The sequence below is a fragment of the Zingiber officinale genome, chromosome 4B (genome assembly GCF_018446385.1).
Source record: "Zingiber officinale cultivar Zhangliang chromosome 4B, Zo_v1.1, whole genome shotgun sequence".
NCBI lineage: Eukaryota > Viridiplantae > Streptophyta > Magnoliopsida > Zingiberales > Zingiberaceae > Zingiber > Zingiber officinale.
In genome coordinates this window covers 108,186,006-108,208,920 of record NC_055993.1, presented here as the reverse complement: position 1 = coordinate 108,208,920, position 22,915 = coordinate 108,186,006, and the positions used below count along the sequence as shown (strand labels likewise).

The 22,915-nt window shown below is 35.1% G+C and overlaps 1 protein-coding gene across 1 annotated transcript in view; it reads right to left on the bottom strand.

Moving 5' to 3' along the window:
* Positions 1-3,835: 3,835 nt before the first annotated feature.
* LOC121978516 (WASH complex subunit 5-like) overlaps positions 3,836-22,915 on the bottom strand; it is a 64,881-nt gene continuing 45,801 nt past the window's right edge. Inside the window, exons 25-30 of the mRNA XM_042530853.1 lie at positions 6,306-6,383; positions 6,040-6,225; positions 5,002-5,082; positions 4,792-4,854; positions 4,640-4,726; positions 3,836-4,298 (exon numbers count right to left, since the gene is read on the bottom strand). Coding sequence (XP_042386787.1) covers positions 4,188-4,298; positions 4,640-4,726; positions 4,792-4,854; positions 5,002-5,082; positions 6,040-6,225; positions 6,306-6,383 — 606 coding nt within the window. The 3' untranslated portion in view covers positions 3,836-4,187. The remainder of the gene's footprint in view (positions 4,299-4,639; positions 4,727-4,791; positions 4,855-5,001; positions 5,083-6,039; positions 6,226-6,305; positions 6,384-22,915) is intronic.

Genomic DNA, 22,915 nt, shown 5'->3' with positions numbered 1-22,915 from the left:
GTTGTTTTGAAAAGAGAAGACCATAACTCTATTTATAGTCCACTAGTCAAAATTGTGGCAAGGTCCGAGCACCTAGAAGGGCTTTGAGCACCTAGGTGTGGATAAAATATTATCCACGTTGCAACGACTACGCAACGGGCGAAAGATAATCTTTTATCTGATCTGAGTGTCTGGAACAGCTCCGGACGCCCGGATTGCCTTTGCATAGGGGCGGCTCGCCAAGGCACCCCCGATTGGACCAAACTGGTCCGAGCGCCCGAAATAGCTCTAGGCGCCCAAACCACAGTCAACTTCATGTTAATTTTTCATCCGGGTCTTCCACTCTGGCTCGACTCGCTTGGGTGATTTCGGTCATCGAAATGGGGCTCACATGAACCCATTTTCCGACTTTCTCGAACAACCTTCCACTCCGACTTCTCGTCTCTCGAAAACGTTGTGTGCTTCCTTCTCGTCCATCAACGTACTCTTCCTCAGCACCTCGTCCCTCGAACGCACCGAGCTCGTCAACCCTCTCTCGTGCCATCCTTCTCGCTAGCTGCGCGTTTCGCTCGACTTCTTGTGCTCCAAAGTTCCTGCACGCTTAGACACAAGGATCAAACCACAACAGAACCTAACTTGAATTAGTTGATCGCATCAAAACTATCATGAGACACTTACAATCTCCTCCTTTTTTATATGAGCAAACCAAGTTAAGTTAGAGTAAACGAAAAAACAAATAATAATAAAAACATCAAGTACAGCATTTTCAACTAATAATTGTTAATACCCTCCCCTAAACTTAATCTCTAATTATTCCCCTTTAATCACATTAAAAAAATAGAAAAAATGTTGAAAATAATTTAGAAATAAATCTGAATTAACATTTAATGAAAAAAATTGACAAATATTTAAAAATTTTAAATTTTGAAAAATGATAATTTTTACAAATTATGAGAAAAATAATTTTAAAGTCATTTCTAATGATGCAAAAAATCTAAAAAAATTTATAACTACTAAACAAATATAATCAAAGTTCTGATAAAATTTTCAGGAAATTATGAAATTAAATTAAACAGAAATATAATAATTTCTACATAAAGTTATATTTTTTAAAAAAATACTTAAAAGTAATTTTTAAATTCAAAAAATCATGAAAAATTTTCTGAAAAATATAATAAAATAAGATTTTTTTTAAAAAAATAAAGTTTTAAATATTCAATCTTCAAGAATTTTTAATATTAAAAATTAATATTTAGATAAATAATTCATAAAAAAACTCAATAACGGTTAAAAAATTTTAAAAATATTTCTTTCATAAAGAATATGATAAATTTTGACAAAACACAGTGAAATATTTTTAAATTGAAGAATATAATTTTTGTTAAAAAAATTCATAATAATTAATACAATGGTAAAAAATAAGAAATAAAATCCGCTTTTTCAAAAAAATTAATATCTAATTAATTTTGAATCGAAATTATACGAAATAATTTATTTAGATAATTCTAAACATAATAATTTTCTAATTTGGACCTTATGATATCTAAAATGTCAATTAAGTCCTAAATAATTTCTAATTTGTTGAACATGTGAGCATGCATAAATTTTCAAATTTTCTATTTCTACTTTCAATTTTTGATTTCGAATGTTTATTTTGTCAAAATTTTCTAATCGACAAGATGTTGCTATGGTTATTTTTAATTCGTCATTTTCCTTTTGAAAATTTTCATTTTCAATTTATTATTTACAAGAATTTTTTTTGACAACATTGTTATAAATTTAAATTACTTATCATGAAGTAGAGATCTATCTGATGCTACTTCTGTAGAGCTACTTTCATTTAACGTTGCTCCCCTTCATCGATGCTCTCAATACTCATCTCCGATAAACTTGCTCCGTCGTCTTCTTGGTAATTTGTCATCAATATAAGTCCGTAATAGGCTACGACATCCGAATCTTATGACGATATTTCATCTCATATCGCCTTTAAATTCTTGTGCTTCTTCTGGGTCGCTCTTTTGTCCTTTTCCTTGTTCTTTAGTTTTGAACAATTGTCTTTGACATGTCCTTCTTTATTGTAATGATAATATCTTACTTTTCTGTTTCTTCTTTTGGTCTGCCCTTGATTAAACTTATTAGTTTTTAAAAAAAACTTTTGAACTTTCTTACCATGAATGTCATTTCGTCATCATCGAGAGAAATTTCGGATTTTGGTTCTTGCATTTTTGCCTTCAAGGTAATGTTGTGCTTCGACTCCTTTCTATCTGCACATCTCGACTCATGCATTTCAAAAATAGAAAATAACTCTTCTAAATTACTTACCTCTAAATCTCTAGAAATTAATATACATCTACTAGAGTTGCCCATTTAGGAATTCTAGGAAAGCGTTAAACGCATATCTTAGCGAATCTTGGTTGTTACCTTTTCTCCAAGATTCGTGAGTCCAGTGATGAGTTCTTTGAGTCTCGAGTGTAGATGTGCGACAGTTTCGTCTTCTTCCAACCGGAGATTATTGATCTAGTTCCGGAGCAGGTCCCGTCTCGTGAGTTTTGCCTTCGAGGTCCTTTTGTGTAGTTCTAAGAATTTATCCCAAAGCTCTTTGGTCAACTCGTAGGATCCGATCCGGCTGATTTCTTGTGGCGATAAAACACTCAACAAATGAAATTCTGCATTGCTGTTTGCCACAAAGTCGGCTTGCTATTTTTTCATCCATTGATGTTCTTCTTTGTCTTTTTCTTGCTGATCCTTCGATGCTACAAAACCATACTTTCATCATTATTATTAATTCAACGTCAATTTTGAAAAATACCTTCATCCTCTTTTTCCAAATCACGAACTCTCCCTCAAACTTAGGCGGGCAAATGCTCAGTCCGGCTATGGTTTTCTATAATTCGATCGGTGGTTAGTCCTTTTGAAACGGTTGGGCTCTGATATCACTTGTAGGTCCCTTGCGACCGACAAGAGGGGGATGAATTACCCTGCACAATTTAAAACAAACACTTTTCTCAACTCGATCGGGCTCAACACAATTACACACTTAATTAAACAGAATAAAAGAAAAATAAGTACGAAACAAGCAACGATTTACTTGGTTGGCAATCAGAGGATTGCTACTCCAAGGAAAGTAGGCTCAGTAGAAAAATCTCCTTCTCGAACAAAACATCGAAGGCGGAAAAACCTTATACACGAAAGTGACGTTCAGAAATGAAGAACTAAATAAAACTTGAAGTACCAAGTATGTTGTTTTGAAATGAGAAGACCATGGCTCTATTTATAGTCCACTGATCGGAACTGATCGTTATTCACGTGGCACGGTCCGAGCGCCTAGAAGGGCTCCGGACGCCTGGGTGTAGTTAAAACTTTATCCACGTCGCAACAACTACACAACGGACGAAAGATAATATTTTATCTAGTCCGAGCGCCTGGAGCAACTCCAGGCGCCCGAATCGCCTTCGCACATGGCCGCCTCGCCAAGGCACCCCCGGTTGGACCAAACCTGTTCGGGCACTTGGAATAGCTCTAGGCGCCCAAACCACAGTCAACTTCATGTTGACTTTCCGTCTAGGTCTTCCGCTCCGGCTCCGCTCATTTGGGTGATTTTGACCATCCAATATAGGGCTCACCCAAACTCATTTTCCAACCTTCTCAAGCAACCTTCCGCTCCGACTTCTCGTCCCTCTGAAAAACAACGCTTCCTTCTCATCCTCCAGCGTACTCTTCCACAACGCCTCATTCCTTGGACGCACCGAACCCGCCGACTCTCTCTCGTGTCATCCTTCTCGCTACCTACGTATTTCGCTCGACTTCTTGTGCTCCTAAGTCCTGCACACTTAGACACAAGGATCAAACCATAACATGACCTAACTTAACTTGGTTAATCACATCAAAATTATCACAGGGTACTTACAAATCTATCTTATAAAAAAACTGATTTTGTGAAATAGCATTAGAGAACAAAAAACTGGTATAAAAATGATTGCATTCATGTATATACTATGTTCTCTCATGCATATGGACCTCATCTAGGAGGATGAATCATGCTATCAACCATGACTCATGTGCCAATTGTTCTTCCGTGTTCCACAGATCATTCTTCCCAACAGAGATAGCATGGTTTAGGTGATGAAAATAAACTAAGGCTATGCATATCATCAAGTGTTCGGCGGCCCACCTCAAAAGAAGCTTGATGCTTTATCCAAATTGAAAATTCACATTTGTAACATAGCCACAAGAGAGGGCGGCAGGCATGAGTCAACTAAACTTTTGGGGACACCCATGAATCTACAGAAATACATCAACCAGAATGCTGACTTCAAAACCTGACACGACAAAGATAGGTGTTAAGCAAACCGTTTGTTTTTTTCATCATATTCATATTGCGGAATCCATGTTGGAATGAAAACATATGCAAGTCCACATCCACGTATGGATGTTGGAACTGAAGACTTTAATTAATTAAGAACAAATAGGAAGCAGGGAAAAAATAGTTCTTGAGACTGTTGATAGGTACACAGGAAGACTAACTGTTGAACAGGCAATATCTGGGGTTCATAGACTCCATAGATAACAAGTTTATCTTATAGAAAGGAATGTGAAGGACCTACCAAAACACTGCTTAAAAGATTATAAATTTTTTACTGAGAAATCAATGAGTACAAACCTCAGATGCTGGGTCATCAAGCAATATCTGGGGATCATAGACTCCATATGCTAATTCTGCAGTTATCCTAACATACTGACCCATGTACTGCATGAGACGAATCAAGTAAGAAAGATCTCACATAAATTAGCAAAGATAATTATGTGATGTACCTGTATATATTGGGTTGCATGAGAAGGATGGAACTGCTTAAGAAATGTTCCAAGTCCTATGACCTAAACATAAGATCCATACCAGAGATGCTATTAGATTGAAGCAAGGATTGGTGATCAGAACAATTACTGTATGCTAAAATTCAAATGTCTCAGTCTATCTAATCTTTCAATTAGCATAATTTTAAACTTGATGAAAGAGAAACTTACGACAGGAGAAAAATCTGTGATGGATTTGTTCGTTTTACTGGTCAAAGTGCCCAAGTGAGTATCAAGTACATAACGTGACAACTGCATGGAAAGAATAAAACCAATTTAAGCAGTAGTAAAATCTTGTTTCTCCTAAATGGCTCAGCTATAAAAGCTCAGAACCAGCAGAGATTTGTTATTAACATTGTATGGATGGTACAACTTCTTGGGGAACAATCACTAAGCCATTCAAAAGATTCAACCACATTGCCATGATCTGAATTTATTCAATCCATAAAAACAAATGATGAAAGGATTTATGACACAATGCTCATTCCCACATTTAACTCAGTAGCATTGGTCATACGTTCTCTTCAATGAGGCTCTTCAAAGCAAGTTTAATTACTCATACTGCATAATCAAACTACCGTACAGTCTTTATCACAAATACCAAAATTAGACACGACTGGAGGAATGAGATAGATGTGTTATGAAGCTACAAAATATAGACAGGAAAAATATCAAGGAAAGTTGCTTTATGAATCTGCATATTGTTTGAATCTTTTAATAAGCAAGCAGCATTGCAGGTGAAATAAAAAATATACTTCTGCACCACACTTTCATGGCTGTTAAAACAAGATTAATTTTGTTGAATTGCAAATTTTTAATTATTTTGTTACATGAAACTAGGTAGATCACATGTTAACAAAAGTAATCAAAGACCTAATAGGCAAAAGACAAATATCAAATTCAAGTTAAGAGGATTGTGAGTATTATGGAATTTCAAGGAATTGGTATCAATTAAAATGCAATATTTTGATTAACTTCTAATACTGATACTAAATCTGGCAGAAATAAAACAATATATAGAGAAAGACTTTGAACATATAAATGGAGCGATTTTATCTTCTAATATTGACCAATTTATTTTATCATAGAAACCAAACACTTAAAGACCGTTTTACCATTTGAAAAGGCAAGAAATATAATTTAACATAACTAGACTCGGACCATAAAAGACAAATAAAAAAATGTCCAATGGGGGAAAAAATACACTACCTGTGATATTGACAAAATGGATGCAGTTCTTGCAACTAAAGTAGGAGGCTCTTTCAGAATATAATTTGTTTGAAGAGGAGAAAGAATACCACAAAACTTCTGCATTCTGTTGAGTGCTTGAAGAAGTCCCACAAATGGATTATCCTCCATTTTTTGATCTGTGTTTTCTTGTTTGGAAAATAATGCCTGACGTATAATAACTCCACAATAAAGTTAGAGTAAACAAGGAACTATTATGCAAAAATCAGAAGGAATGATCCACTAACCTCAATTGTTTTATCCCTATTGACGTAAATTGAGGCATTCAGACCTTCAACAGCCGAATAAATAGAACCTACCTTAATCTGCCAAATTTACAGAGTAACAAATCACCAATATGAGTTTGGTTAATAGGAATTGCAATTATTTTCCTTATGAATACCCGTAGAATAATAATTTCTACGTTTGGTTCCAAAAATGAACCTAATATGCCAATTACCATGGAATTGTTATTCCCTTGTCACCCTTGTTACCCTATTCCTTACATAATTCCAAAAAAACATATTGCTACTCTTGCATTGTCCAAGGATGTCGATTTCATTCCATGCACCAAACTAACTAATAAATACGCTTATTCTATTCCAAGGTAGGTTGTTTTTCTATTCCCTTGGAATAACTATTTACTCTATCAATTTCATTCTGTGAACCAAATGCACCATAAAAAGTTTCCTGTCTGTTTACAGCTATTGTAAAAAGTTTAGCAAACAAAGCAAGACAATGAACGGGACAAAACATGAAAGGATTATCGTATTTCAGTAACATATACATTGATACGCCACAAAAGCTTGCAAAATTCACTAGGACATATCAAGGCAAGCTTGTTACAAAATCAGAAATCTGAAGACTATCATCTTGTCATCACGCCATCTTTCTATTAGCTGGTTTTGAAGTAGAATCTTCACTATGCCCTTTGGTTAACTTGTGAGTGTGTGTTTCACAAGGGCTGATCCAGAGGTAATATGAATAAATCTGGTAGTGGCAGTCCAGATCAAGAATGGTTCGTGGCAATGGGTTGTGTAAGGGAGTTTTGAGTCCCAAGCATCTGATGAGATCAAGTTGATTATGAAGGTGTTCAAAGAGTGATTTTGAAGTAGAATGTTCACTATCTCCTTTGCATTTAATTTGGGGTTGTGTAGTGTTTTTGAATCCCTAGCATAAGATGAGTCGACCATGAAGGTGCTCAGAGAGTGATTTGGAAGTAGAATCTGATAGAGTTAATTGTTTTCCTTAACCTCATGATTTTTAAGAACAAATAAAGAAATCCAATGAGATAAACAATAAACCTAATCGAGATCTAGTTATGTCGTAAACATAGCAACACATAAGAAAGCATAATAAACAAGGAACCTAATTGAAGAGTCATGTCCTTATCTTTAGCGTCATCGGCTTGATCCCTATTGAAGAAGATGCAGCGGAAAGAAGGTCTTCCAAGAGGCTTAAGAAATGATGGCGCCGAAAAACTCTAGGTCAAAGGGGAACCAAAAGCTCTGTCAAGATTACCCTAAACCCTTGGGGGCCTCCCTTTATATAAGAATCCAATCCGTTATCAGCTCATAGATAATTACGGGCTAAAGGGTTCTACAAATTGAACCCACATCCAATAACCTTAAGTTAGATCACTTAACGAGTTTCAATATCGCAAGTCTCTTAAATCACACGTGAGCCTACCTTAAGGGATATTAAATTCAACAATTTCCCACTTGGACTATATGTGATTATAGACAACACGCGAATGCAACTTTAGTTGATATCATACTTTATGGGTACAAGATACCCTGTAAACAATATGGTCAATTAACTCATTGGTATAGGACTAAAGAGGTCATAGTTACTATATATGATCGTAACAAGTCCCAACAGTAATCACAATACCAATGTTATTAATGACATAGATCAAGATGTGGATGTATAGAGTGGAAATTACATGAAATGTGATTAATATATATCAATTTCCAACTGATCCTAAGTGACCCAAAAGGGTCTGATCATATTTGCAAAGATCATATGCTAAACTGCAATAACATTTCCTAAATGGAATCTATATCATATACAAACACCAAATGTTAAATAGCAACAGTAAATCATAATATTGTATTTTAGAGTGTGCAACAAACAAATAAAATTTCATGAATGTTTTGAACTTTAAGTACGTACAATAATCAAAATAAAATGTTTATCTTTATTATCAAATATAGAGCAATGAAGGGGAGCCTTGGCGCAACGGTAAAGTTGTTGTCATGTGACCAAAAGGTCATGGGTTCGAATCCTGGAAACAGCCTCTTGCAAAAAGCAGGGTAAGGTTACGTACAATGGATCCTTCCCCGGAACCCGCATAGCGGGAGCTTCATGCACCGGGCTGCCCTTTTTTTTTTTAATCAAATATAGAGCAATAAAATAAATACATACTCCCGCTAGATGAGTTCTTCTTCCATAAAGACTCTAATATCCACAATATATATATGAGAGATCTTAGACACCAAGCCTTTGGTGAGTGGATTGGCCAACATAGAATATGTGCTGATGTGCTCTACCATGATTTGACAACTCTGAACTCTTTCTTTAACAGCTAGAAACTTAATATCGAAGTGCTTGGACTTCAACGAACTACTATTGTTCTTGGCATAAAGTTCTGCGACTTTATTATCTTAATAGATCCTCCTGTCAATGCCATCAACGATCTGCAATGCTGTGATGAAGTTCCACAGCCAAATCTCGTGATTGGATGTTTCATAGCATGCTACCAACTCTGCCTTCATAGTAGAAGTGGCTACTAGCATATGTTTGACACTCTTCCAAAATATAGCCCCTCCAACAAGTATGAAAATATATAAACCTGCTATCCAAACAGTCAGCAAAATCGAAGTCTGAATATCCAATCACCTCTAAATGATCTTATCACCGATACGTGAGCATGTGTCCTTTAGTTCTTTGCAAATACCGCATCACTCTCTTTACCGCTTTCTGTGTGACAGTCCTAGGTTACTAACATATCTGCCTAACATCCCCACTATAACTGTTATATCTGGTCGAGTACAAACTTATGCATGCATGAGACTTCCCACTGCTGATGCATATAGAAATTGTTCCATCTCCTTTATTTCAAGTTCAAGTCGTGGACACTGCTGTAAGTTGAGTTTGTCACCTCTTAACACAGGTGTGTCACCAGGTATACAGTTCTAGATGTCATACCTTATAAGCATCTTTTCAATATAGTCCTGTTGTGAAAGTCCAAGAATGTCTCTTGAACGATCACGATAGATCTGTATGCTTAAAACAAATGATGTTTTACCAAGATCTTTCATTTCAAAATTACCAAATAGAAATGACTTGGTTTCATGCAGCAGACCCTTATTATTGCTCGCAAGCAATATATCGTTTACGTACAAAATAAGTATAACAAACTTGCTCCCACTGAACTTAACATATATGCACTGATCAACGGGGTTCTCTTAAATCCAAATGAGATAATCACTTGATCAAATTTCTGGTACCATTGACGGGACGCCTATTTCAAACCATAAATGGACTTCTTTAATCTGCATATTAGGTGTTTTGAGTCCTTAGAGTCAAAGTTCTCTGGTTGCATCATATATATAGATTCCTCTATATCTCCATTGAGGAATATAGTCTTTATGTCCATTTGATGTAGCTCCAAATTATAATGAGCTAGTAGTGTCATAATTACCCTAAGTGAGTCTTTCGTCGACACAGGTGAGAAAGTCTCCTTGTAATCAATGTCTTCTTTCTGAGTGAATCCCTTGGCAACAAGACGAGCCTTATATTTTTCGACATTGCCCCTTAAATCCCGCTTGGTTTTAAATATCCATTTACAACCAACGGGTTTCTTACAATTTGGTAAGTTTCCAAACGTCATTGTCTGTCATAGACTTCAACTCTTCTTGCATGGCGTTAATCCACCTTTCAGGGTTAGAATATTGTTTGACTTCTTGAAAGATGTAGGATCACTTTCTAACCTCAAAATCATGCTCTTAGAGATAAACATAATCACAAGAATTCGTGGTTCTTCATTCCCTTGTATCGCCTTAAAGGTGGTTGAGGTACTTGCTCATCAGTATGAGACAATACTTCAAGTTCAGTGGTAAGGTCTTCCAATTACATTGGAAATGTCATGAAAATATCTTAATTCACTATGCTCACTGGATATGTGATACTCATAATGTGTGGTATGGTAACCACACCGCTACTAATCACACTAGTAATGACCACAGAGGATTGCCAACACATTCCTCAAAAGATACTTCCTTGACCTTATCACTCCCACTATGCTTAATGAATTTAGTATTTCCCATTTCGAAGAAGGATCTGTTAGAGGGATCATAAAATTTATAGCCTCTTTGACTTCTCAGAGTAACCTACAAAATTGCAGCTAACTATTCTTGAATCTAGTTTCTTTTCATTAGACCTGTAAGGGCCTAGCTTCAGCTGAACAACCCCAGACGTGTAAATGCCTAATGCTAAGCTCGTCTTGTTGTTGTCTCGAATGGAGTTTTAGTTACTATCTTACTAGGTACTCTATTGAATAAGTAAACTACAGTCTTGAGTGCTTCACCCCACAAAGACTCCGATAGAAAAGCGAAAGTCATCATACTTCTTACCATATCTTTTAGGGTATAATTACGACCATCAACTATATCATTCTGACGGAGAGTACGAGGCATGGTATACTGAGGCATAATCTCACACTAAACAAGGTAATTCGCAAAAGGTCTTGGATGTTGTTCACTTAATCCATACCATAATATTCACCTTCACAGTCGGATCAGACGACTTTAATTTTTTTAGCTAGTTGAAGTTCAACTTCGGCTTTGAAAATTTTGAACATATTCCAAAGATTGTGACTTCTCATAAATATGGTACAAATATCCAAATCTGGAATAGTTATTTATAAACCTAGTAAAAGATATGTGCTCATTCCAAGATGCCTTAGGGAATGGTCCATAAATATTCATATGTATTAGCTCCAAAACATCACCACAATGGCTAGCCCCCTTATTTTTGTTAGTGGTCTTTCCCTTAACACACTTTATGCAAACATCAAAGTCTGACACGTCAAGGAAATGGAGAATTCCATGTGACATTAACCATTCTAGGTGTTGTTTGGATATATATCCTAAACGTCTATACCACAACATAGAAAAATTCTCGTCAATCAATTTGCGTTTCGTACCTATACTATGCATTATTACGTTGTTAACCGTAGAAGTAAGATGTTCAATTTATAAAGCTTATCAACCAACATTGAATTAAATAAAATACTGCAAATTCCATTTCTAAATGAACAAGAATAACTTGATTTGTCGAAACAAAAAATTGAAATTAAATTCCGTCGAAAAGATGGTACAATAAATATATTTTCTAAATCCAGAAAGACATTAATTCCTAAACAAAGTCTAAAAACACTAATTGACTCGACTTTAGCTTTCTTTTAATTCCTCATATAGATATACTTTCACAATCAAGCAAAAGTCAGCTCCTGAGACAATCCGGTATAGTGACGCTTATGTGAACAGTAACACCAATAACTAAATTGACTTCCGAGCTAACAAAGTTGAGAAGTTTACCTTTCTTTACACGCAGTTGGCGTACTTTAGGCAGTCTTTCTTCATATGGTCTTTCTTCTTACAAAAGAAATAAATGGATTCCTTATCCTGCATCTTCTGCTCTTTATGACCATTGTCACCCGAATCTACAGTTTGTTTTCCTTTTCCTTTGTTATTGACCCTCTTTCGCTTCTTGCTCACACTTTGAGAACCAAATGCTAAGTAAGCACTCTCAGATGTCTCAATCTTTAATCTCCCCTCCTCTTGTACGCATTGAGCAATGAGTTCATTCAATGTTCACTTTTCCTTTACAGTATTATACGATATCTTAAAAGGAATGAACCGCGCATGCAGAGACATCAAGACAAAATACACTAACATACCCTCAGACATATCGAGTTTTAGTGCTTTCAGACTTATCGCTATATTGGACATCTCCATAATGAGATGTTTCCGTTACTACTGTATCGTATAGTTACTAACTTCGTAAGAAGTGTGATAGTCTCGACCTTTTCATTTGAGGTGAATCGGTCTGCCAATTGATCCAGGAAAGAGGGGGGTGAATCTCGACTTGTCGCTTTCTTTTCAATTTCGTTGGTTCTTCCTATCAAAGTGGTTAGTAGCAGCGGAATATAAAATAAAGTACGGGAAAAATAATAATTACGGGATTTACTTGGTTCCCAACCCTCAGGGTCAGTACGTCCAAGGCCTACGCACTCAAGCGCGAGTCCAATAGTGGTCTCCTTTCCAAAAACTTTCCGGAAGCGGAGAAACTCATCTTATAGTTTATCAAATACAAGCATAAAAGACTGATAAAGTAAATACAGCTTGTAATAAAAGAAATACAAAAAAAATTTTGCTGAGCCGATTCGAAAGTCCTGAGCGCAGCGCACCATTCCTAGAGCTTCCCCAGTAGCAAGGTTTCATGTCGTAGCCTTCCTTTTGAGCACACAGAATATGAGTAGTAGAAGAAGTGATGTATTGAACATAGAACCTTCATCTCCTTTTTATAGAGTTTGATCAGATCCTTATCTAGATCAACTCTTATCTGGATGAAGTAATACCTGGATGAAATATATCTGGATAAAGTCATATCTGGATGAAGCAATATATGGATCAAGTCTTATCTCTATCCATATCATCTGGCTTATCTTTATCCTCATCAAAATTATAATGATAAGCTAGATCTTTTACCACATCAATTTGGACCAAGCCCAGTCGATCATCTAACTTCTTCCATATCAACATTTCACAACTCAGCAATTTGGACTAAGCCGAGTCGATCTACCAAACCGCGGGTTCGGTCTATTTAAGCGGTTCACCCATTTGTGTTTGTCTTCTCTTTGTTTTGCTTCCAGCTCCAAGTTCCTACAAAACAACCAAACATACACAAACAAGCAATCTTAGCCTTAATCCTGTAAGTCTACTTGACCTATTAGGCTTACCTTTTACTTAGAGGTCCCTCCTCTAAGTCTACCACCCAAGGGTCAATCCCTTAGTATCAAACTGCACTCCTGTAAGTCTACCCGACCTATTAGGCTTACCTTTTGCTTAGAGATCCCTCCTCCAAGTCTACCACCTAAGGGTCAATCCCTTAGGATCAAGCCACACTCTTGTAAGTCTACCCGACCTATTAGGTTTTATACTTGGACTGTATCCAAGACATTACCATTACCTAGGGCTACCTCCCCCTAGGATTTCCCCTTGCCTAGCTAAGTTAAGAATTTTCTTTGCTAGTCTCTTCTAAACATCAAGTTCTCTTTGGATTAACCCTTAGTCAAACTTTCCAGACTTAGGTACACTGTCAAACATCAAAACTCTGGAAGCTAATTGCACCAACAATCTTCCCCTTTTTAATGTTTGATAATTTTCTTAAGTTAGGAATTTGGAATATTTTTAACATAAGGTCACTCTACCCTTTTGACACACATCAAAAAGATTTCCTATGGTTCCCTTAGTTTTGCACTAATAATTTTGAAAACACTTGAGAAATCTTGTTAAAGCATTTGTTTTCAAACATTATTTTTGAAATAAGATCATTTTTAAACATATCACTTTAAAATTGTAGTTAAAAAATAATTATCAAAAAGTTTTTAAACACAGTTTTAAAGAATTTTGAAAATTAACTTTGAAAGACTTTTGAAAACTATATATGATTTTTCAATCAAGACTCCCCCTTAATCTGACACTTTCTTAGGACCTTATTAACCCCAAAGAATACATCATATGTGTCTTAGAGGTTGATCCAAATTAAAAGATGAGTTAAAATAAATTTTCAAAATAGTGTTTCAAAAGATTTTCAAAAAAATTTTAAGAAAACATTTCTAGATTTTTCAAAGAGTTTTCAAAAATTTTAAAAGAATTTTAAAACTTATATTGATCTTTTTATAAGGACTCCCTCTTATCCTGACACATCCTTATGACTCCTTGTTAACCACAAGGAACACTGCTTATGTGTTTAGGGGTTGATCCAAATTAAAAGAACAGTTAAAATATATTTTTCAAAAGATAATTTGTCAAAGTGATTTTTCAAAAGATTTTATCAATTTTTCAAATATTTTCGCACATATAATTTTTCAAACGCTAGATTTTTCAAATATTTTTCATAAAAATAATTTTTTCAAAAGATGTTTTAAACGCATTTCTTTAAAATTTTCAAAAACACCTCCCCTTAACTTGACATACCCTGGTAATCCTTGTTGACCACAAGGTAGTCTACCTAAGTGTCTAGGGGACTAAATTCTAGTTTTGACATTGGGATGTGGATTTCTAAGTATTTATCAACAATCAATGTTTTGCAAGTATATAGATTTTTCAAAATTTATATATAAATACACTCAATCAAGCATGAAATTCATTAAAACATTATTATGTTAAATCACTATTTTAAAAATAATTTTTAAAAAATTATTTTTGAATTTTGAAAACCTTTTTAAAATATTTTCAATTTAATAGTCCTTATAATTTCACCCATTCTAAGTGTTTCAGCACAATTAATCAATGTACCCTTACAGGTTTTATGAGATGTTTTGTCAGTTTTATCTGATTTAAAATTTAAGTTGGAATCTAAGGATTAATTTACACTTGAGTTAAACTGAGGTTTAACAGTTAGTTAAATATCCATTTCAATAATTGACTTCCAGGCTATGGCGAGGCACGAGGCCTTCTTGGGTATTGGAACAACAACCACTTCTAGACAAAGTCTTTTAAAGAAATTAAATATTTAACTTTATTTCTGAGAACCCTTGGTCTAACTAATCAAGTATCGATCAAGTTTAAGTCCTTAATCATTCTAGATTAAGTATACTAGTATAAATGACATGTCATCTTTCGATAAATTAACATTTAATAATACATGTACATAGCAAGTATACATGTATCAAACAAGTCAAGCAATTTAGAGTTAATTTCTAAAGATGCATCAAATTCTCAATTTGATACATTTCGTGTGAACCCACGAATGTATCAACCCACTTTGACACATTTTAACTATTTTAATTGTTTCATTGAGTAAGATTTATTAATTAGTTTCATAATTAATTTTGATGTAATTTTTGAATTTATACCTCATAAAATTTGTTTGTTTATTGAAATTAATTTTGAATTTTAATCTTGAATGTATAGCCTCATTGTAGAGAGTTAATGTATTTATATTATAATTAAAATTTCAACTTTTGTCCTCTAAATTTTTTGGTTTTAATTTTGAATTATTATATTCTTAAGATAGAAATTATTCAAATTATATTTAGATTTATTTTAATTATTAATTAAAATTTTATCTTAGTTAGTTAAACTATTAGATTAGTTTTATCTTGATTGTTGAATATTTTTTTTAATAATTATATATGAATTTTTTTATGATTTAATTTCAAATTTATTGTATTTATTATTATTATTATTTTTGGTTTAATTAATAAAAATTAGTAAATTCTATTTCTAGAATTTTTTGTAATTAAATCATAATTATTAATATTTGAATTTTTATTTCCTAAATTTTTAAAATTTAATTTTAAATTTTTAAGACTTGAATTATTTATTGTATCATAATTAAAGTGCACTTTATTATAATTAATTACATTTGAATTTTTAACATTAACATTTGAATTAGTATTTTTAAAATTTGAAGATTTAATTTCTGGATTTTTGAGTTTTAATGTTGAATTTTTAAGATTTAAATCTGTAAGATTAGAATTTATCTTATCTTTTGAATTTGTATCTTTAAAATTATCTTTATCAGTAATTAACTTAACATTTAATTTTAAACTATTTACTAACTTTTATTTATTCGAATTAAGTTTATCTTGTTTAGTTGAAATTTTAATTTGAAATTTTAATTAAGTTGGAATTTGAATTATCTTGATCAAATAGATTAAAAAATTTATTAAGATTTCAGGTAATCTTATTTACTTCTAGATTAATTTGATCATTTTCTTGACTAAATATTTCTAATTTTTTAAGTTGTTATTTATTTTTAAATTTTTTATATTTTTAATATTTTTATTAAATAATTTATCTGAAGTTTTAGATTTATTAATTAAATTCTCAGAGTTAATAATTAAATTTTCAGAATTATTTATTAAATTTTTAGAATTAATAATTGAATTTTCAGAATTATTATTTAAATTATCAAAATTATTAATTAAATTCTTAGAATTATTGTTTGAATTTTTAGAATTATTATTTAAAAAAATAATGATCAACACAGAATTCATATTGTTAAGATTTGAGGTTTTATCTTCTAAAATTTTGATATTTAATTTTTAATTTAGGAGAATTAGAATTCATCAAATTATTTTTAGGATGATCTTGACTAATTAATTCATTATTTAATTCTAAGTTATTAAAATTTTTAAGATTAGAATATGAATTAATTAAAATTTTATCTTGGTTGGTTGAATTATTTATTAGGTTAGATTTATCTTGATTTATGGAAAAGAGAAACGAGAGACGTTAGGAAAAGATCTCTCTATATTATCATTAATATGCTTACATATAGGTATTTATATAAATAAGGAGAGAAGAAAATCAATCTTAATCCCTATAGTCAAGGGAATACAATCAAGATCAATCTCAATCCCAATAATCAAGAGAATTTAAATCAATCATAATCCCTACATTCAAGGGAATCTTAAGAAGTATTCAACACTCTCCTTCAAGCTGGAGAATATAGATCATATGCACCAAGCTTGTTACATATGTAGTCAATTCGGGACTTCTCAGTAACTTAGTGAATATATCTGCTAGTTGAACATGTGAATTGACAAAACTAGTAGACATTTCTCCAGATATGACTTTCTCTCAACTTCAATATGTTTTGTCCTCTTATAAAAACTGGGTTCGAGGCCATATGCATAGCGGCCTGGTTGTCACATCTAAGTGATACGTGTGTAACCTCTATATACCTTAGTTCCTGAAGCAACTGTTTTAGTCATATATGCTCTTGACTGGCTATAGTCATAGCTCGATACTCTGGATCTTACCATAACATTCTATTTTTTGCTTTTCCAAGAAACAAGGTTATCTCCGACAAATATACAAAACCCGGAAGTGGATCTTCTATCAGTGGGAGATCCTGCCCAATCTACATCAGAATATCCTACAACTCGAGTATGTCATTTGTCTTCATACAAAAGACTCTTTCCTAGCGTGCCTCTGATATATCGAATAATGCAAGTCACAGCATCCCAATGTTCCTCACATGGAGAGTTGAGAAACTGACTTACTATACTCACCGCAAACGAGACATCCGGACGAGTAACAATAAGGTAGCTTAGTTTTCCTACTAATCATATGTACCATTCGGTATCTGGAAGGGGCTCCCCCTGATTTGGCAGGAGCTTGACATTAGGATCCATGGAGTTATTGACTGTCTTTGAGTTTAACATTCCTGCTTCTTCCAGAATATTCATTGCATACTTCCTTTGGGATATGATGATCCCATCTTTAGACTGTGCTACTTCTAGCCCCAACAAATATTTGAGTTTGCTGAGATCATTTGTCTGGAAATGTTTGAAAAATATTGTTTTACCTGTGAAATCCCGAGATGATCACTACATGTGACGATGATATCATCAACATAAACCACTAAGTAGATGCAACTAGTAGACGAGTAACGATAAAAGACAGAATGGTCAGTCTCGCTCCGAGTCATGCCAAACTATTGAATTACAATACAAAATCTACCGAACCATGCCCTGGGTGACTGCTTGAGATCATATAAAGATTTCCGCATGCGACATACAAGACCAGAAGACTTCCCCTGAGCAACAAAACACGGAGGTTGCTCCATGTAGACCTCCTCGAGCAAGTCACCATGTAAGAATGCATTTTGATATTCAACTTATAAAGAGGTCAATGTCAAATCGCAGCAATGGATAGGAAAAGACGCATAGAAAACATCTTGGCAACAAGAAAAAAAGTGTCCCCATAATCCAATCCAAAGATCTGAGTATAGCCTTTAACAACGAGGCGAGCCATAAGCCGGTCAACCGTACCGTCTGGACCAACTTTCACTGTATACACCCATCGACAACCAACAACTGACTTCCTAGATGGTAGAGGAACGAGGTCCCAAGTCCCACTGCGCTGGACACATTTCATCGAGCATAGCCCGTTTCCATTCTAGATGGGCAAAGACATCACCTGCAGTCTTTGGAAGAAAGACAAACGACAAGGAAGAAAGACAAGAAAAGTAGGAAGGAGAAAGACGATGATAACTCAAGGAAATATAATGAGAAAAAGGATTACGAGTGGAACGCATACCTTTCCGAAGTGTAATGGAAATATCAGACTCAGGAGACGGACCGGGGGAAGAGGCAAAGGACTCGGCTCCAAAGATGTGTCCATGGCAGTGTTAGTGATGGGCGACGGCAAAGTAGGGCGAGGATGACGTTGATAAACTTGCAAAGGAGGAGATGGGGCTGGAGGTGATGGAGATGCCCCGGAGGATAAAAGACAGTCACTGGTACAGGCAGAGAATGAGAGAACGCGGATGGAGATGCGTGAGGCCCAAAAAAGGGAACCGAATCAAAGAACGTGACATCAGCAGAGATAAAGTACCGATAGAGGGTAGGGGAATAACACTTATACCCTTTCTGATACTAGGGTATCCAAGAAAGACACACTTATGAGACCGGGGAGAGAGTTTGTCAATGCCAGGATCAAGAGCATAAGCAAAACATATAGAACCAAAGACCCTAGGTGGTAAAGGATGAAGAGACTGATGAGGATAAATTACATGATGAAGTATTTTACCTTGGAGAGTTGACGAAGGCATGCGATTGATGAGAACACGCAATAAGTATATCGTCGATCCAAAACTGATGAGGAACGTGAGAGTGGAGAAGAGTCCGAGTGGTCTCAAGGAGATGACGAATCTTACGTTCTGCAATCCCATTCTATTGAGAGATATGAGGGAAAGATGTGCGATGCAACACACCGTGAGATGCCAAGAAGGTACAAAACTGAGTAGATAGATACTCACATGCATTATCACTTTATAAAGTTCGAAGAGAAATACCAAATTGAGTTTTGATTTCATGGAAAAAAATTGAAAAATCGGAAACAATTCTGAACGATCGTTCATCAAATATAACCAAGTACAATGGGAAAAATCGTCTATAAAAGTAACAAAATATCGTGATCCCAATGTAGAAGAAATACGACTCGAACCCCAAACATTAGAATGAACCAGAGCAAAAGGGGACGTAGTCCGACTCACGGTAGGAGGAGAAAAAGAAAACATGCTTTCCTAATTGACACGACTCACAAGACAAAGACTCTAAGTGAAAGAATAGGACGTAATTGTTTCAACTTACCCAGATCTGGATGTCGCCGCCGAACCAACAAGAGAGGGTTGTTGAAGCCTGTATAGGCCATGAGACTCACATCCAAAGCCATGAGGAAACAAAAGTTTTAATCAAAGAGATGACACAACATAAGACCCGAGTAAGTTGACTTATTGACAATAAATTAAAGGGAGCTCTGGGGACATAAAGAACATTATGAATAGAAAGAGATGGGAAAGGATGAGCAATACCAACACCCTGGGACTGAGTTTAGGAATCATTGGCCATGATGACAAAGGGTAAATAACCGGAAGTAGAGAGAGAAGAAAAAAGGGATTTATTGCCAGTGATATGATCGGTGGCCCCAGAGTCAAAAACTCAAGTACCCGAAGAGCGAGAAATGCCAGCAAAGGAATTACTAGCGTGTGCAACGGCAACAGTGGAATCTGAAGCCTGACGATCCTCGTACCATTTCAAAAAGTCATCGTAAGAAGGTGGTGGGGTCAGATCCGGTGGCAATTGTGCAGCGGAAGCTGAAGAAGCGACAACACTCTGAGCAATCTGAGCAACGCGAGGAGGTTGACCATGGAGACTCCAACACTTGTCAATTGTATGTCTTGGTCGATGGCAGTGATCACACCAAGGACGACTTTTGCCACCCTTACAAGGCGGAGATCTGTTGTTGTTTCAAGAGACCAAAGTCGATGAGTCAACAGGAACGGAAGGAAGCAATGTTAAGACTTTCGCAGGGACACGGAGGAAAGTTGTCAGGTACTGTCCATGGTAGCTTCTGTGGGACTACCCAAGACCTGATCGCGAACATGAGAATAATCTGTGGGTAGACCATATAAAGCCAGAGACATAAAAAATTTCTTCTGATTTTCAAGCTCCGCAACAGGAGTGGCCGCGGATGGAAGTAGTTCATTGAAGTCACAAAGAAAGCTAGAGATTGAACCTAGATAGGTAGACATTGAATCCTTAACCTAATGAGGACTGAGGATGGTCATGAGACCTTTACAAACCTGATAGAGTCACCGAGAGATGTTTGTAAAGAGTTGTTGTGCCTGTAACCAAACATCTTTACAGGTTTTGTGAGTGCGGAAGACATCCCTAAGGGATGGATGGATGGTGGTTCGAATAATGCAACACAACTGGGCGTCAACCTTTTTCCATAGAGGACGATCGGCGATTTGAACATCCTCTTCAATATGAGTGAGATGTGTCTTATAACCCTGTCCAACAAGTCAAAGCTCAATGTGAGAGGCCCAAGAAGAGTAGTTCTTACCATCCAACTGCTCGGAAGAGAGTGATGCAGTGAAGTGGTTGGTAAAGATTGAAATATCCGACTTTAGAGTACCGGAGATAGCCATTAATCAGCTCGGTGAAAGAGGGCACACAGCGAAGAAAGGCTCAAGCGATGCAAGAAGATAGGTGAAGACGATGGAACTACAGGAAGAATAATCCCTACCGTCGCCAAACTGTTGATCTCCCGAGCTTCTCTCTATCGTCAGACTGCAAGAGAAGACGAAGGACGGTGTGCTCACGACGCTGGAAAAACGCCGACGTGAGTGAGCGAAGAGGAGAGGAGGGCAGCAGCGTCGGGCGGTTGTCGAAAAGGAGCTGCGATATGCGTGCGAAGAGGCATGCGTGATGCTGCGACACAAGGAACAGCGGCACAGCAAAAAATAGGGTTTGTCTTTCAACCTTGCTGTGATACCATGTGGAAAAGAGAAACGAGAGGCGTTAGGAAAAGATCTCTCTATATTATCATTAATATATTTACATGTAGGTATTTATATACATAAGGAGAAAAAAGAAAATCAATCTCAAGCCCTACAGTCAAAGGAATACAATCAAGATCAATCTCAATCCCAATAATCAAGAAAATCCAACTCAATCATAATCTCTACAATCAAAGGAATCTTCATAAGTATTTAATATGATTATTAATTAAGCTATTTGAATTTTCAAGCTAGAATTATCTTCATCATTCTTATTTAAATTTTTAATTAAATTTGAATTAATTTTATTATTTATATTTGAATTTTTTAGATTAATTTTTTTTAATATTTCTTTAGATTTATTGAATTAAATATTTTATTAAGTATTTTATCAATTTCATCCATATTGACTCGGTCATTTTCATTAATTGAGTTTTTAATCATTTTAATTATTTATGAATTTTTAAGATTTAATTTTTGAAATTTTAGGATTAAAATTTTTAAAATTCGAATTAAAGTTATTAAGTTTATATTGATCATTATTTAAATTAATTTTAATTTGATGATTATTAATATTTGAATTAGTCAAATTATTTTTAGAATTATGTTGATTAACTAGATTTATATTTTTAATGTTTATATTTTTATTAATTAAATTTAATTTTGAATTATCATAATTATAGGAATTTAAATTTTTCACGTAAATGTTTTTATTAATTAAATTAAATTTTAAATTATCATAATTATTTAAAATTTTCAAATCTAATTTATCATGCATAGCATTATCTAATTTATTGCAAAAATTATTCTCTAAATTATCATGCATAGGGGTAATTTCGGAAACAATATCTTCATGCAAGTTTATTGACCTATTTTTTAATGTACTACGATTAAAAAAAATTGAATTTGTATGAAATATAAAATTACTAACCTTTTTCATAATTTTCCTTGTCGGCAGCGGTTCTTGTAGTGTTTGAACTCCTGGCACTTGATGTTGGATAGTGAAAGTCGATAGAGGAGGGAGGGTGAATATCGATTAAGAAATTTTAAGCGAGTACGCAGCGGAAAAATAAAAATAAAACAATGCTAACACAAATCAATTTACTTGGTTCGAAGTCTTGGTCGACTCCTACTCCAAGGCCCGCACTCTTCAAGTGCTTTCGTTGGGCAATCACTAATAGTTCGTTAAAAAAGTTTACAAAGTTAAGTACAAGAACTATAAAAAAACAAACAATACTGACAACAATAAAGAGAACTTGAGTCGTAGGTTGTCGGGGAAGCAGCGTCGCAGAAGCATAGCACAGTAGAGCAGATGTCGTTGTTGTAAGTTGCTTCAGGGCTCACCCTCCTTATATAGGATGCTCCGGGCGCCCGGATCCCTTTCGAGCGCCTGGACCATGACGTAGCCAAGCCAACCAATGAGCTCCATGTGCGACGATTGCGTCAGGATGAGATTTGCTTTCTGGGCGCCCGGACCAATTCCTGGAGCTCGGACCACCTTTCTCCAGAATGTCCTTCTCCTGCAAGAAAGAGTTAGTCCGAGGCAAAAATAATAGTTTAAACTACCCTGCAAAACAAAAGTTAGCATAATAGAAGAAGAGTAGTAATTAGATTCCGTCTCACCGAGACCGGAATCTAGTCAAGATCTCAACTTAGATTTTCAAAATGCTTCTAAGTTGGATCGGCGCCTAAGTTCCCTTCCCGGGAACGCGTCCTCACAGTCACTCTCCTCCAGTGACTTATCTTAACTTACTTGCCAGACGTCCGG